General features: G+C 38.6%; 1 protein-coding gene across 4 annotated transcripts in view; it reads right to left on the reverse strand.

Annotated features, from left to right (window-relative positions):
• Positions 1–2,296: 2,296 nt before the first annotated feature.
• The window catches only part of PMS1 (PMS1 homolog 1, mismatch repair system component), a 47,518-nt gene continuing 34,287 nt past the window's right edge, over positions 2,297–15,527 (reverse strand). For all 4 annotated transcript variants that reach the window (XM_055813144.1, XM_055813143.1, XM_027792232.2 and 1 more), the window contains 4 exons: positions 13,948–14,403; positions 13,278–13,408; positions 5,369–5,529; positions 2,297–2,722 (listed from right to left, as the gene is read on the reverse strand). In XM_055813144.1, coding sequence (XP_055669119.1) covers positions 2,531–2,722; positions 5,369–5,529; positions 13,278–13,408; positions 13,948–14,403 — 940 coding nt within the window. In that variant the 3' untranslated portion in view covers positions 2,297–2,530. The remainder of the gene's footprint in view (positions 2,723–5,368; positions 5,530–13,277; positions 13,409–13,947; positions 14,404–15,527) is intronic.

The raw sequence follows: 15,527 nt of genomic DNA on the forward strand, positions 1-15,527 counted from the left end.
AGCCCATCCCGGAGAGCCTCCTGGGATTCGGCACTTCATGAAACAGCCGAGCGGCACCAGGTGCTGCTGCAACAGCAGTTAAATCCAGCACATCGTCTGACTTCATTTACACTTGTAGATCTCAAACTGGGGTATTTCTTTTGTTTAAATAAGGAACATAAAATGGATGCATCACCGAAGGCATCACTAAGAGCATCTCTAGAAACAGTAACGCTTCCTTCTGTCCACACCACATAAAGCAAGACGACGCGCCCTGTCTCGAGCCCACCCCCACCCCCCATCAGCACAGCATCAGAGCAACTCACCGTTTCGGCCTGCATCCCAACCACGAGTACCCTGGGAGGCAGACACCCAGGCTTGCAGCTCCAAAGCTGTGCTACGGCACTCGCTGCTGGCACCCAGCCACACGACAACCCACCAATATCCCCCCAAGACAGAACCAAACTAGGAGTACACCTACCTAAGGAAGACCTCCACAGCAGCCCGCCACGTAGCCAGGATAGGGGGAAGGAAGGGCGTAGGAAAGACCCAGCTCCCAGTTGCCTAACTGGGTGCACCTGACCGCAATGCCTGACCCTGGTTTGCTCCCATAGCAACTAAGTCCACCTTGGCACCTGTGAGTACCGACTTACCAATCACATTTTATCCTCAGCCTAGGGCCTGAATACTTAAAACAACTTTCCCTCTGCAATGGTACGGTTACATGAAAGCACTGGATGTTGACTCTAGTTTTATCAAAGACACTAGCATTTGCTCCAGTATCATTAGGATACAGCTATTTTACCATTTGGAAAAGAATTGGCAATTAACAATCTCATGAAATACAACACATTATACTCCCAACGGTCTAAAATCAGTGAACATATCCACTGAATTTCAAACAAACTTAAGTTTGGAGATAAATTTCCATTCTCCAGCTTGCCTTTGGCTTTTCTCACTGCAATGGCTACTCTCTAAACTCCCACAGTTTGTATCCAAACAAGAATAAAAATAAACAAATATAACCTTCTGCATCCACCGCAAGGCTGGGATCCTGTTTCCCCCTCGGAGCCAAGAGTCACATCTTCCTGTGTCTCCATCCACGTTCTCACTTCCATTCTAAAAATTCACATCTTCTGCACCGAGTGACATTTACAGCCAACAAGCGTCCAGTTTTCCAGTGACATTCTCATCTTGTACCCTGCTCACCGCTTAAGTTTGGAAAGATATCCTGCTTGTGCCCTCCAATTATCCCTGCTCTTTATGAAAGGGATAAACTTACTTCAAATGGCATAAACCCATAATCATTACCTCTCGGTTTAGAATTTAGATGTTGTCAGGTAGTGCTGTGCTGTGATTTCTTAACTTAGCTCACCAGTTCAGCATTGTTTGATCCAGAGCAACAGATCAGTAATTTACATTTTCAGATTGCACATTTGCCTGTCTGGTCCGATACTCCCGCCCACAAAACAGCTTGTGCTCAGGTCTTCCAGCAACCTTCAACCATTTACCTAGCAGCCACAGCAACCCCACAAAGCTAGGTCGTACCACTGCGTTTCACAGCACCAAGGTCTGCTAACAACAGAACAACTGGGATGGACAGCAATTGTCAGGTGATCTTTCCTGAAACTTTTAAAACATACTCTCCCAAAGACATTGCACTGCTATACGCAGAAGGCATGATCAGATAGCTTTACAGAAGGCTACTACTGGAAATAGAGGAGTAAATACTACGTTCTGGTAGAGGGAGAATGAACAAGTTTAGCAGAATCAGTAGCGCTCTGTACAGCAGACTTTGCCCCAGTTATGCCACATTGCCCTTGAGCGAGGACAGTTTATGTTTCCCACCCCCAAAGCGTTTGTGTACAGCACTGCACCAACATACATCTATTGGCAGCTACTTTCAGTGCTAACCCGTGCTCCTGTGACTCTGATCCTTTCATCTTTCAAGTCATTGGCCGGGTTTTGTTGATCTAAAGATTTAAGTGTGCTATACTTTTAAGAATCACACCTCTAAGTGTGTAAAAAAATGTTTTGGGAGATTAGACACTAGCAACTTCAAGACTCACTTATGCGAGCTAACAATTTCCAAATTGAAATACACCACCATAAAAGTGTAAATACAACAACTGCATATGGCAATGCCCCATTTAAATACCTACAGCTATCTGGCATTCCTTGGAAAATTAACACCTCATCTCCTTAGTACAATAAACTCTGCCAGGCTTTGTTGAAAGCAACCTCTAATGACATGTAAAAAATTTTGACTTACTGGTATTTTCTAAACCTGCAGGAAATAAGAAAAGCATCAAAGTAGTTGAGATCATTTGTTTAGTAAATTCTTTTAAAAAATATCGATGAGTTTTTTTTTCTATAATATTTATTTTCAGTTTTCAAGTAGCATTTGGATTTAAATAAAAACAGTCTCTGGGAGGAAAACATACGATAATGAAAAGTCATTATACAAAAGCTTTGCACAAAACATACTGAAATTACAGAGTAACGATCAAAATGAAGCAAGAGAAATATGATCCCAAACAAAATGTTCCATTTACTGAATAATTTCCATGGAGTTGTGCTTGTCAACTTCTGGAATATCTGCTAAGTGATGAAAAAAAGGACGACCATGAACACAGCCTTTATTTTCCTTTCCAAGCTGTTGCTTCATCCTGTAAATTGTGTTTTGTACATCTTCTTTTGACAAATGTAAGGGCAGCTGCCGAGTTAAACGTACTGCTTCTCCCTGTGGAAAGGAAAAACAAGAACAAAACCCCCATAGTTTTGAAGTACTGCTTTTTAACACATTAACCTGGGGCTACCAGAAAGCAGAAATTAAGCATGCACTGTTTAAAGGTCGCTCTTTTCTGCTGATAAATATTCTGCATCCCAGAAACCCAAATGTAACTCTAAACATATCTTATTGGTCATTTTGTGACACTTCTACAGTGGAGTCACACACAGTCTCCTGGTCATGTCTGCATTCGTTTTCTTTTGGGGTCCACTTCTGCAAGATGCTTTGTGTTTCTGAGTATCTTATTTCCTGTTGGCACCAGTATCAGCTGAAGATGTTTACCAGTTCACAAGACACATTCTACACCACAGACTTTAGAACTAACATAAATGAAGTCGCACACTCAGCTAAACAAAGTTTTTCAAATGCTATAGTGAAATTTTAGATTGTATGAACGATTGCCTATTGCATCCAGTTATCCCACAATACCAGAAAGCAGAAGTGAGTGCTAAACACAACTACTGAAGCACCCCTCTCCAAGAATCAAACAACTTCAAAAAGAAGTTGCCAGGTTTTTTGTTTCCTTCTCCAAGGTGGGCCTTCCTGCCATTGCCTTCTCTTCTGTACTTTAGTAATGTTGCCTGGACAGAAATGGATGTGGCATACAATCTCCCTTCACATCATACAAACCCGAAGCAGCGTTCATAACATTTTAATCTGAACCTTTTCATTTTGTTTGCCTGGGATTTTCCAAGTGGAAAAACAATCACTGTGGACCATTCTCTACCTAGGAAGGCTGCTTCTTTAACCATTGCCCTATTGTTTTTTCTGGGTCTACCAAAAGACAGCAAAAACTGCAGACATGCTGCCTGCTCAAACATGAAACTTATGATAAAAGTTGCAATTCTGAACATGACAGTGAATGGCATTGCCAGTGTTTAACCCCCAGAACAGTCAAAAAACTCGGTGCTTATCTTAATAGTTTTCCCCATGCCAACAAGACGTATACTTCCTAGTTAATATGTATTTTCCAGCTACTGTTACTGCTGTACATGCACCTTCTTTCTAAACAGTTCCTCACAGGATAAACATTGCTCTTAATAAGCCTTCCTTTGATTATCTCTTGATACATACCTTTATAGGTATGTGTATATCTATATGTATAATTGTATATAGATATACTACACACATGTTTATATGTGTGTATAGTATATCTATCCCTATACCTAAACCAACTCCATTCCACACAATCTGACTGACTGATGGGTATTTGCAAGTACAGGAAATAAAGTTTCCACCTCCAGACCAAATTACACACCATTCCTGTCTCAACAAACAAGGAATGATCCTTCCTTAAGCTTCTTTCATGACTGCACGAGAATGTTTCAGCAGAACACAACAGAATCACTTGCTCCAAAGGCAGCTGTAAACTTACTGCCTCCAAAAGACAGGGAAATATTTGTACAATAAGTGTTTCTGTGTAAATACTTAGGTCCCCTTTTGAAGTAGCCTGACCCAGGAAAGCACGTTAGCAAATGCTTAAGAAAAGACTTAACATGTATTTTGGTAACCTTTTTGAATACAGATCTTAAGTGCTAATGAAACATCTAGATGAGAAGAGATAGAAAACTGCTATTGCTAGTTACCCCAGCTTTAACTAGCAGCACATGTATTAGTTGTCCCTGAAACTTCATGCCCATTGCTGTCCCTGGATGGATGATTTTATCTATCTGCATATCAAATATTACCAAGTCATTCCAATTCCAACTGTTGCACAATAACTTCTGTAAGAAAACAGATTAAAGATTCTTTTACTCAGGTACCGTATTTCTGTCAACCAACAACGCTGGCTGCCTATGAAGAACACAGGGTTTTCCTCTCTGTCAGTGCACTGCAGAACTCAGTCACTATTGCATCGAATCAAGTGGACTTACAAGACTGCTAGTTATCAGTATGTGCTTCCTTTAATTGCAGAAGCTACTGATGTGAACTAAATACCAGTATTTGTATGCAGAGGCATATGGAGTTCACTGTATGTGAGACTTTTTTTTTTTTTTTTTTTTAATGTCTTAATGTGACAGCTTGCTTTTCTGGGAAAAAAAATAACTTTCCATTTGTCCCTCTCTGCCCTTTTTTTGGAATGAATCGTAGGAATTTTTCTTCGAGTGGAAAGGGTGCACTTTCTGATTTTCATGATGTACATCTCATTGACGTTTACATGAGAATTAAGCTTCAATTAACATCTACTTAAACCATCTTAGAACTTCTTCATAGATTTATGTCAATAACTGTTCTTGATTCAAGTGCCTTCTAGACTTCGTAAAGTAATTTTATGGCAGTTCTGTATTTTAACATGGAGAAATGCCTTTCTAGTCTGAAAACTGTCTATAGAGAAATGTTTTGTGAACATGAGCTTTCAGCACATATAATATCACATGGGACGACTGCTTTTGGATATGTTTGATGGAAGTATTTTGATAAGCAATGCAGAACTCATACACCTCAGAGAGGATATGACATTCTTCTTTTCAAAAGTAACTTCTGTTTAGAACTGAACTACATTAATCAAAACAGAAAGCTGAAAAAAGATTTTCAAGCTGTTTAAGGATTTATTATAAGCTTAGCTGGCCAATACTTAAAAGCAAACTTCTGTCTTACCTCCAAGTAATTTATCACTTTGAGAGGCCTACATTCATATACTTCCTTTGCATTTCCATTAACTACTGCATTCAGAATTTCTCTCAAATCAGAAATACCATAATATGACAGACAATTTGCCATCCCTTCTATTTCCATATGACTTTCTGTAGCTGAAGTACCTGAAAATACAGAAACAAAATAGTAATTTAGACACTGCTTTGATCTCTATTCTGGAGCAATTCAGAGAAAATGCAACTGATACAAAATCACTTAGTACATTAGTCTCTCAAATTCAATACAATTAGGAAAAGTTTTTTGCTCCTCCCTTGGACTGAAAAGCATTTATTTGCCCAATATTTTGTTATGATGATGTATGCCTATTCACATCACAAACACCTCTGCTTATTTTTATTCAAATCCTAGCTGGCACTGTTTATATACTTAGAACGTTTTGCAGCATTCCCAGTCTTGAGCATAGTTTTAATTAAAGTAGAAGTTAGTAAAAAAATACAATTTAGTTGGAAAAAAATAAAACCTGAGTGTTGGCATTATGTCCTGTGCAATTGGTTTAAACATCTGCAGGAGTCCAAATTTTATCGTAACAAATTCAGCTTCTGCTGAAATAAATAGCATTTTTTCCTCCTACCGCAGCAAGGAAAGAACTCAAGACTCCATACTACCATTCATATATCACTGCTGTAGCAGGTACCATTCTGAATGGGAATGATGAATACAACATTTAAACAGCCTTCCCAACAAAACATCTATTCAATCTTTGAGGTGTAAGAGATTTCACTTCTTATTCACACCACTTGCAAAAAATCTGCTTGATTTTGAAGTTGCTACTGTACAGCTCACTTCCACTCCCAGTCAGGAGCAAGCTCTTCAGTGGTCACGCTCACATATTCCCCTGCAGTCCTTCCGAGCTCCTCCTCTCACTCATGTTGGGTGCACAGAAATCTCAAGCCAACCCACATGCCTACCTTCCTTTTTCCTCCACTGCAAGTCAAAGAAGTAGAGAGCTTCACAAGCAGAGCACGGAAGAATACAATGGGTAATGAAAATAAATCCACTGTTGTGTAATGGCCCCAGGTAGGATAAATTATATTCAGCCTCAGCCACAAATGGTTTTTGCAAAGTCAAAACAGCTGGAGACAAATAGACTGCTACAAAGTGGATTAAACTAACAAACTGATAAGGGAGTGATCATTCATGTTCCTAATCCAAACAACAATGTGAAAGATTTCAGAAGTGAGAGAAAATATATATGCAATAAAAGTCACCACAAGGTACATTCACTAGCTAATAGGATGAGACTGTTACCCATGACCAAGCACTGTTTATTTGTCAGTCATTAAATAAGAGCATAGATGAATAGGAGGACTATGCTGGTTGAAAATTTTTCTAAATAGGGGTGTGTCACCAGGTAAATAATGCTGTTGTGACTTTTAAAGCTTCATGGCAAAAGACACTTTGACCAGACTGGGAATTTGATATAGGAAACAAGTCCCCCACCCAAAATAAAAAATAAATTATAATTAAAAAAATCACATAACCACTTTCCAGCTACATATTCAACACTGCTTTACATTTAAAACTTTATTTCCTTTGTCACCCAGCATTGTCCTCCTCCTCTTTGTCAAGCTGTCTTTCCCTAATCATAGCCAGCAAAAGCAGACGCATTTTTTATGTACTGCTGTAAGCCTGTGATCAGATTCAGCTTAAAGCAAAATGCTAAACTATCTGAAAGTTTACCAGTTACTAAAGTGGAGATAAGATGATGTACTATGTCAATATTTCCCCATGGGAAAAACTGCAAGTAAGAGATGGGAGCAAAAAAGAAAGTCTGGATTTAACCTTCTCCAGGTCTTTTCATTTTTATCCCAACTTTGCTTTAATGAAAGACTAGATTTGAGTAACTGTTCCAGACCATTTAATTATGCTGCTTTGTCTCTAAAATCAGAGCTTAGTCTGTTTGACTTTTCAATAATTACCTGTCTATACGTAACCAGAGGCAGGATACAACATTTTGTTAAGTTTCAATTGTTAAGATTTTCAATTGAAAATCTTGTATTTCCAGTGCTTCCTCTTTTTCATGAGGAATGACAGTGAGGGTCCCGATTTGCAAAACATTTTTTTCTTTTTCTTCTTTTTATTCTCCAAATCCAGTGAACCAATCCTACATGCTTGCTACCAAGAACGCTAATGCTCAGTGTTTCTCAGTTTTACTAATAGCAATTTTCCTGTCTGCAAATTTTGACAGCCAGATTTGACTTCACCATACTGCTCATTGAATTAATTTGAACACCAAAGGGGGCTTTAGAAAAGTCTAACATAAGAACAACACAAATCTTGGTTAAGTTTTCTTCTTTGGTATTTCTGTGTGTGTGTCATTCTCCTTTGCAGCCTAAAGACTGTAAGCAGAAAAGTAGCCCACTGCATACTGATTAACATGCGTTTATCTGCAAATCTTTGCAGGGATTCCAGTACTGGCAACAACTGATGATATAAGCAGATGTCCGAGCCTCAGTGTACTTGTAAATTTTTGATAAAATACATGTTAAGATTTTTGAGTATTCAAACAGCAGTCTTCAAGCAGTTTCCATGGTAGTTTCTCTGAAATGCTTTGCAACTTCCAAGGAAAATATTTCCGTGAACAAATAAACTAGCTTTCAATTGACTAAAAATGTGGCTTTCTCATTGCTGCAAATTTCCCCTTTCTCTTTCCAAACAAAGCATACACAATCATCTTTGCATAATTCCTTCTTGATGGCCAGGAAAAACTGTTCTCTTCCAGCTGCCACCTAGATTAGGTGACACTATAAGACTGTCTATCTTCCAGTCTGTGGTCAAAATCAAACTGAAATTATGTAGCAGCATGATTTTCCACTGGTTGGTTACAAGAGCTGAGGCATCTTATATTACCGAGGAAGATAGGTTATTTATATATTACTGCTCTTCGAGGCCTTGTAAGCACATTCTTTGTGTTATATATGTTGGGACACATATTCTATCAGGCAGACAATTCTACCCCAAAAGCCTGCCTTGGAGCATGGCCCAAGGCCCACCGTTGTTACAAAACCAAGTAAGACGCGTTCCTTGCTCCCAGCTCCTTTCCAGCCAAGAACTCACATCTCTCTTTAGGACTTTCACAAAGGCAAACAGACAGAAGCACAGTGAAGGTACATATAACAAGCACCTCTTAAGAAGAACTGGACGGAAAGTAATCCATCTTACTTCTTGAAATGCTTCTCTGTACATAGGGGTCATTGCAAGCTATACCCAGCAAACAAATGTCTGGCAGATCGCAGAACACTCAGTTAAGCAAAAGCAAACAGCCTGCTCTCCCAAAGGTAGCATCACTTGAAGCCTCAGTAAAGCCAGAACATGAGGGGGTGGGAGGGCAGTGGAAGACAGACTGGAGCTCAGCGTCACAGCTTTGCAAATCACAACAACTGGCACGTTCCACAAAGAAACCATTGATTTTGCCTAACTGACGTACTTGCAGCAAGAAGCATTTTCTGAGGTATTTCACAACATGTTTTTCACTGTCAGCTATCCAGAGAAAAATCTAGTTGAAAACTCCTTAGACTGCTGAGCAATCAATATAAAAAGAAACAAGAAGATATTACAAAAGTTCTTAGTCTACCAAAAGAAGACAATAGGGCATGTCCAAGATCTACGATACCTGGGAACAACTCTGGCTGCAATCATACAGAGTCCTTGAACAATATGGAGCAAAGGTAAATTACATTCCTGCCTTACAAGAGACCATTCAAAAGACAGACTTATCCTCAAATGAAACAACAGGCAAGTAAGGCCTGAAACTCTTACGCTCTTGTAAAAATAAATATTCAAAAGCTGCATTGGTGAAAAAGGAAAACATTGCCAGAACTCCAGTTTTTCCACCAAAAAGACAAAACAAGAATAAAACTCCACGTGGAACAGAGTCCTCATTAGGAAGAAAAAGCTTAATTAGACCTTTCAGAAACCTACTATGAGCAGCATTTGGTGTCACAGGGTGCCATGGGCTTTAGGGTGAGGCATGTCCACGCTGTATCTACAAAAAAGGCTGCCAGTATGTTAATAGAGTAATTGTAGTTTAGAACCACCCACTAGCTAAAAGGTCTTGGCCACTTAAGAGTATAGTTGTATTTCTACAAATTCCATGCACTCTGAGTGAGTAAGATTCAATTTCTGAGTATTAATCCCAAGACCTGCCAAATTTAGTGCACAACTAATAATTTATTTTTTTTTCGTCCTATAAGAGAAGTTGTCCCTTACAGACAAGTCATCCAAAATAAGGAAAACCCAGCGCTCCATGGTTTCTGGATTTTTTTCAAGAAACTATCAGAATCAAAGTCTTTATAAAAGTTCCTCTGTACCATAAGTTGTCAAAAGGTAGGAATTTAAACTGCAAAAAACCATCTTTAGCAAAGACCAGTTGAGATGCAAGCACAATGCAATAAGGGAATTACCAAAGTCACCCTCCCAATTAAGGCAGCTGTTCCAATTCTCTTGTTTTCAAATAAACAGTCAGTCCTGTAAAACACCGCTTGCCCCTCAGTACCCTTCCCCCCCGCCTCACGCAAGGAAATAAGGAATGAATCTATATTTGAGTCATCACACTCATCTAGCAAACAGTCCTAGAGAGGTGCTCAGTACCAAAGCAAGAGGTCTGTGTTCCAAACTCATACCTGAATATTATGAGTAGACTTAACATATGATAATGGGCAGCAATACTCATGGTCCTTCTCTTCTCCTTCAACAACATACATGTGGAGATTTAAACAAATAATCAGTGCAACCTACTAGACTGACAGTCCTCTTCAGAGATCACCATGGGTAAAGGAAAGCCTCTTCTTCTGTGGCCAAAACTGCTAAATGTTGAATTTGAACAGCTACGTTTCCTTTGTTCCTGGTTTTGGAAGGTAGCTTTGAGCCACCAACGGCATCACAGACTTATCCACTTGGATCAACAGAAAGGTTTGTTATTTTGCCAAAAGAAATTAACAGAAATACCACTTTCACATTCAAAAGCCAAAGAAATGGAACCTTTGCCTGTGCCATAGAAGAGGTTGTCTTTGTCAGAAAAATGAAATTTTCTGCTACAGAAAATAAAACTCTTAACCCTGGATGAAGAAAGAAGCCATGCACTAGTGGCTATTAATTAGAAATTGGTCAGAAAGGGACATGTGACTATGTCAGATTTGAAGTCCCAAAGGGAAGTAGAGACTTTCAAATATACTACAGTGGACCCTGAGAACAAGAAAGAGTTGACAGCTCAGTTGAGAAACAGAAAATACCAGGACTGATCCAATTAACCAAAAAATCTGGGAAAAAATGCATTATAAAAGGTACATGCACAGGTGTGCTCCTCTGGATGCTGCTAAGGTGAAACTCCCAGCTACTGTGGGTTAAGTACACATTGCATTATGGATGGACATCTCTCCACTGCAAGCTGTGACTTTGTCACCCACCATGCAAAGTGGCAACCCCGGTCCCAAAACATTAACAATATATCCTGAAGAAACAAAACTCTTCTGAGGCAACTTCTAGTTCAGCAACATCTGAATGCCCCCCTTTCAAGGCTGTGTCTGACGTTTCAAAAACCCACAAAAATAGACACCGAATTCAGACAGCGAACAAAAAAATGCTTCTATAAGGACAGCAAAGAATGTTTTAGGAGATCAACTTGTTCTCTCAAAGTTGAGAAATCCTAGAGAATACTCATGTGTAAGTGAGACAAATCCCTCCTGGTCTAACAGGTCACCTTCCATAAAGGTTATACAACAAGAATCTGTAAATTAAAAGAACCTCAAACTGCATAGTGAAATTCCCAGAGAAGGACAAGTAAGGACTGTTCATAATTAATACCTGTGTTTCTAAAAATCAACTTTAAATAAGTATTTGTAGAAGACAGTAGCATATTTGTAGAAGGTATCATATTTCAGGGATGAGTTTAAGAAAAGAAAAAAGGAAAAGGAGGGACTGATGAACTATTAAGTAAAAATCCTTGGGTCAGTTGGAAAAAGGCTGGGAGAAATTCCATTTGTTTGCTGGTATTTCTACCTTCATCTGCAATGGTATGCTCTTTTAATAACAGAGGCTGTAACTGCTATAATGGCATCAGCAGAGGCTTATAAACATGACTGACAAGCCTCAGATGTTATTAAAGTTTCATTTGAGTAGTTAAAATATAAGACTGGGAGAAAGAACTGAATTAGATTCCCATTCTTCATATGGGCTAACTGTATGGTACTGATACAGCTCACTACCATGGTTCGATGACCTACAGTGCACATAGAGCACTTTTACCTTCACTAGCTGTAAACCAAATGAGAACAGTTTCCTCACAAGATTTCATTTCCTTAATTTCAAATACTTAGGAAGACAGGACTGGAAGATGTGGTTACTACTTCCCAGTTACTGTGTCGAGCCCCTTGCTGTTGCATTGTACAATTCCAGTCTCTAACTAATCAAGCTATCTTAAAACTAGTTTCCCATCTCCAGTACCACAAGATCAGTCAACAACTCTCCTCTGCTGTTGCCTAGAAACTGTGGTCAAATTTTCACATTCCTTTTATTCACATCTAGTTTACATTAATCAGATTTTGAGCAAAGTTACAACATCAGGAGGTGAAAAATAATAAAGGTATGTGAGCAAAAAGGCTAAGCAAGAATGTCTTTCTCCCTTATTTGTCTAGAGATATATCATAGACCTCCTCAGCCTTTGATTTGCTAGACTGAATAAACCTATTAAGAGCTGCCTCTTACAGTATGCGTTTTATTCATTCAATCTAATATTATTACCATGAACACCTCTTCTACAAAGTTTTTGCTATTTCTGTAGAGATTTTACCAATCAGAAAGAAGTTTCCCTGGTTTTGCTGTGCATGATTCAGTAAAGAAAACAGCTTAGCTCTGTTCTTCCCAAGAGGCAGCCTCTGAGTGAAGGAGTTGCTCTACATCCCTTTTTTGTACCTACCCTTAAAAGATCCCATATGTTACAGTAGATCTGTCATCACTGTACATATGTGGGGATCTGTAACACATGAAGCTATAGCATTTCTAACAGCTCTTATAGAGAATCTTTTCTCTGAGCTGTCAGCTAGGTACTACCCCCAAAGACGTCTGCTTTTCTTGGAATTCTGCTAGAGAAATCCTTATCCACAGAACCAACCCTGGGTAGGTTGCCTCTGGGTTTCCAACAGCATCCCTTATAAATGGGAAACTTTCTTCAGAAAAATGTATAAACATTTGGTCTCTCTTGCTAAGATAAAAGGATCTCATATGAAACAGATTTATTCTGTGATCAGTGTAGAGGCATTGAAAAGCAGGCTGTCTCAAAAAAAAAATGTCAGGCCAAACTCTTACCAAAAGGTGTAGTGATCCTGTCTCTCTCTCTTTACTGGCCCCTTTGGGCTCTCTGTTACAACTCTGATATAAATTAAGTCACTAACCAGATCCAGCTCCTTACTGGACCTCCTCCACTGCTCAACAGCTGAAAAGCAGTCAGCTAAAGCATGCACTCGCAGAAGCTTCGGCAACTAAGTATCACCTTGGAAGAAGCTGCCAGGATTAAAGAATTCTCATTAGTTTAATCTAAATTATGTCAGAATGGCATTTAATGATATTGACATCCAGCATTTTAAAAAAAGAAGAAAAAATAGGTCAGGAAAATGTGGATTTCAGCGAATTCTTTGAACTACTATTAAAGTTTTCTGTTGAGTTATCAGTTTCCATTACTCAGTGTTCTAGGTAAATTACATTCTTTGCCAAGTAATAAGATCTCCTGCTTAAGGAAATCGGGATGTTAGGGCTTTAAATGGTTAGGCATAAGATGATCTACATTAACAATCATTTAAACTGTTACATCAGAAGAAACAAACCCCAGTACGACTGAAAGATTTTAAAGTTATCTTACCTTCTATCACTTTTATCTGGAATCCATTTGCTACAAGCCTTCGATCTGACAAATAACCTGATCCATTGAAACTCTGGTAATCCTTCTGCATTTTATAAAGAGCAGCCATATACTGAGATCCACCAATAAGACTGGGAAAAAAAAATCCCCAAAGCGTTAAAAAGCAAAATCCTTAATGTGAAAACTAAAACTGTGAGAACAATACAGAAAATAGTAGTAAGTGATGGGGAGCGATCAAGATTTTTTTAAAGTATTCTGAAAAAGCGATTTGTTTAAAGAAACAAAATCACAAGTACTCACATTTCTTAAAGAGTGGTCGAGTTTAGGCATATAACAATAATTAGCTCAGCCATTCTCTAACCCATGGGGGTCAGTTAGCTAGAGTGAAGTTGTGAAAATGTAGAGCATTTAATTCTCCTCTGGGGAAAGAAATTTGTGTTCACTGCATTACCAAAGAAACCAGTCAAAAGTCATACTTACTTCAACTGGAATATGACCAGGCCTGCTTATTACTAGAAGGTAAAAGTACACAAAACAAAAACCTGTTCTTATAGATAAATTAATGTACAAATAATGACAGAATTAGCAAACAGGGTCTTACTAAAGTGTATTGTAAATAATTATCAAATGACACTGAAATAACATAAATTTTTGCTCAATTGTACTATACCTGTCTGCTAACACAATTGGCTTGTCCAGTTTCTCTACTGGAAGCTTATGATTCATCATTAATCTCTTACATAGCAGGGCTTCTTCCAACCTATATGGATTCAGCAACATTAGCTTCTTCTCAGTAGCAAATATCCAGACATCAGGAAAACTTGGACGACGGATCAGGAAAAGCTCGTGTTCATCTGAGTCATTTTTCTGATGTCTCTGAAGCTGACGTCTACAGGAACTTAGAGAAAAAGGCACTGTGACAATTTTTCTAGGCTGTTCAGGTTTCTGCTTCTTTTCGGTCTGAGCATGAAATATCTTGTCAAGCTTCTGCTGGTTGGATGGAGAAGTCTTCAGCTTGGGTTTCTGTTTTTCTGCCTCCTTCGTTGGTCGGTGTGCTGCCCGTCCCATAGCTTTCCTGACCTCTCTGTTGTATCGTTCCAGGTCTTTAGCAGCTTTTATTTCATAACTTAAAGGAGAAAACAAACCAGTAGCATAATCAGATAAAAACCACCAAATTTCAGCCCCCAACATACTAAAACAAAAGGCAAATGAACCATTTCAACAGACAAGACCAATGCCCATGGTTCATTCAAGTAGCCACGTCAATCTGCTTTCCAATATGACAGAGGTAGAAGGACATCAGGGACTGTGCCTGTATTACATTACCCTTTGAAAATGATGAGTTGGAAATTTTCCTTGACATTTTTTCATTTGTTGATTATACTTGCCTCTGTGAAAGGATTTTTGAAAAGGCAAAGTTGTCAATCAATCAATTCATTTCATTGACAAAATTTCCATGACAGCCAGCAAAACCTGAATTACTGAAGGGGGAGGAGTGAATTGTATCATACAAAGAGCTACTGCAAGTTGCTTTTGACTTCAGTCCCAAAGACTGTGTTCAACCCTAATTCACAATCAGATACATAAGTTTTGGATGGAGTTTTGTCACAGATACATCCAGCCCAATTCACGAAGTCATTTAAGCTTCTAGAGCTCTACAGACATCAAGGAGAGTCCATGCGGTTAGGTAAGAGTCTGGAGCCTCAACAAGTAAGCCTCAGGCTTCACTTAATATAAAGAAGTACATTTGACTTCAAACAGCCTAGAATTAGCCACATAAATAAAAAGCATGAGAATACAGAATAGACACCATTTTCACAGAATTCTGTAACTAATAAACCTATAGATTTTTCAGAAAGTACTCAGTAACAAACTACTCCTAAATGCTGTCCAAATGGCTAAAACATTACTACATACTAAATCTCTACAACCTGAATGGATTCTTAATGAGTTTACAAATGTCAGGAAGATAGCTAAAACTTTATGGATGCCAGGCTTATACTTGCCTACTGCATATGAATCTTACTTGTTTGAAGGCCAAAGGAGTGGTTTGCTGAACTCCTTCTTTCTGCCCTTATTTGATATTCTGAATTCTAGAAGGTAATTTAAACCAGTCCTATCTTCAATTAAAAAAAAAAAAAAAAAGTAGTACTATCATATATAAGTATTGGAAATAAGTATTTTAGCTGGTCGTATTTATTTATTGCTACTTGCTGGAACAGTTTGATTCAATTATGTGTATGCATGCTA

Source organism: Falco peregrinus, chromosome 8 (genome assembly GCF_023634155.1).
Source record: "Falco peregrinus isolate bFalPer1 chromosome 8, bFalPer1.pri, whole genome shotgun sequence".
Classification (NCBI taxonomy): Eukaryota; Metazoa; Chordata; class Aves; order Falconiformes; family Falconidae; genus Falco; species Falco peregrinus.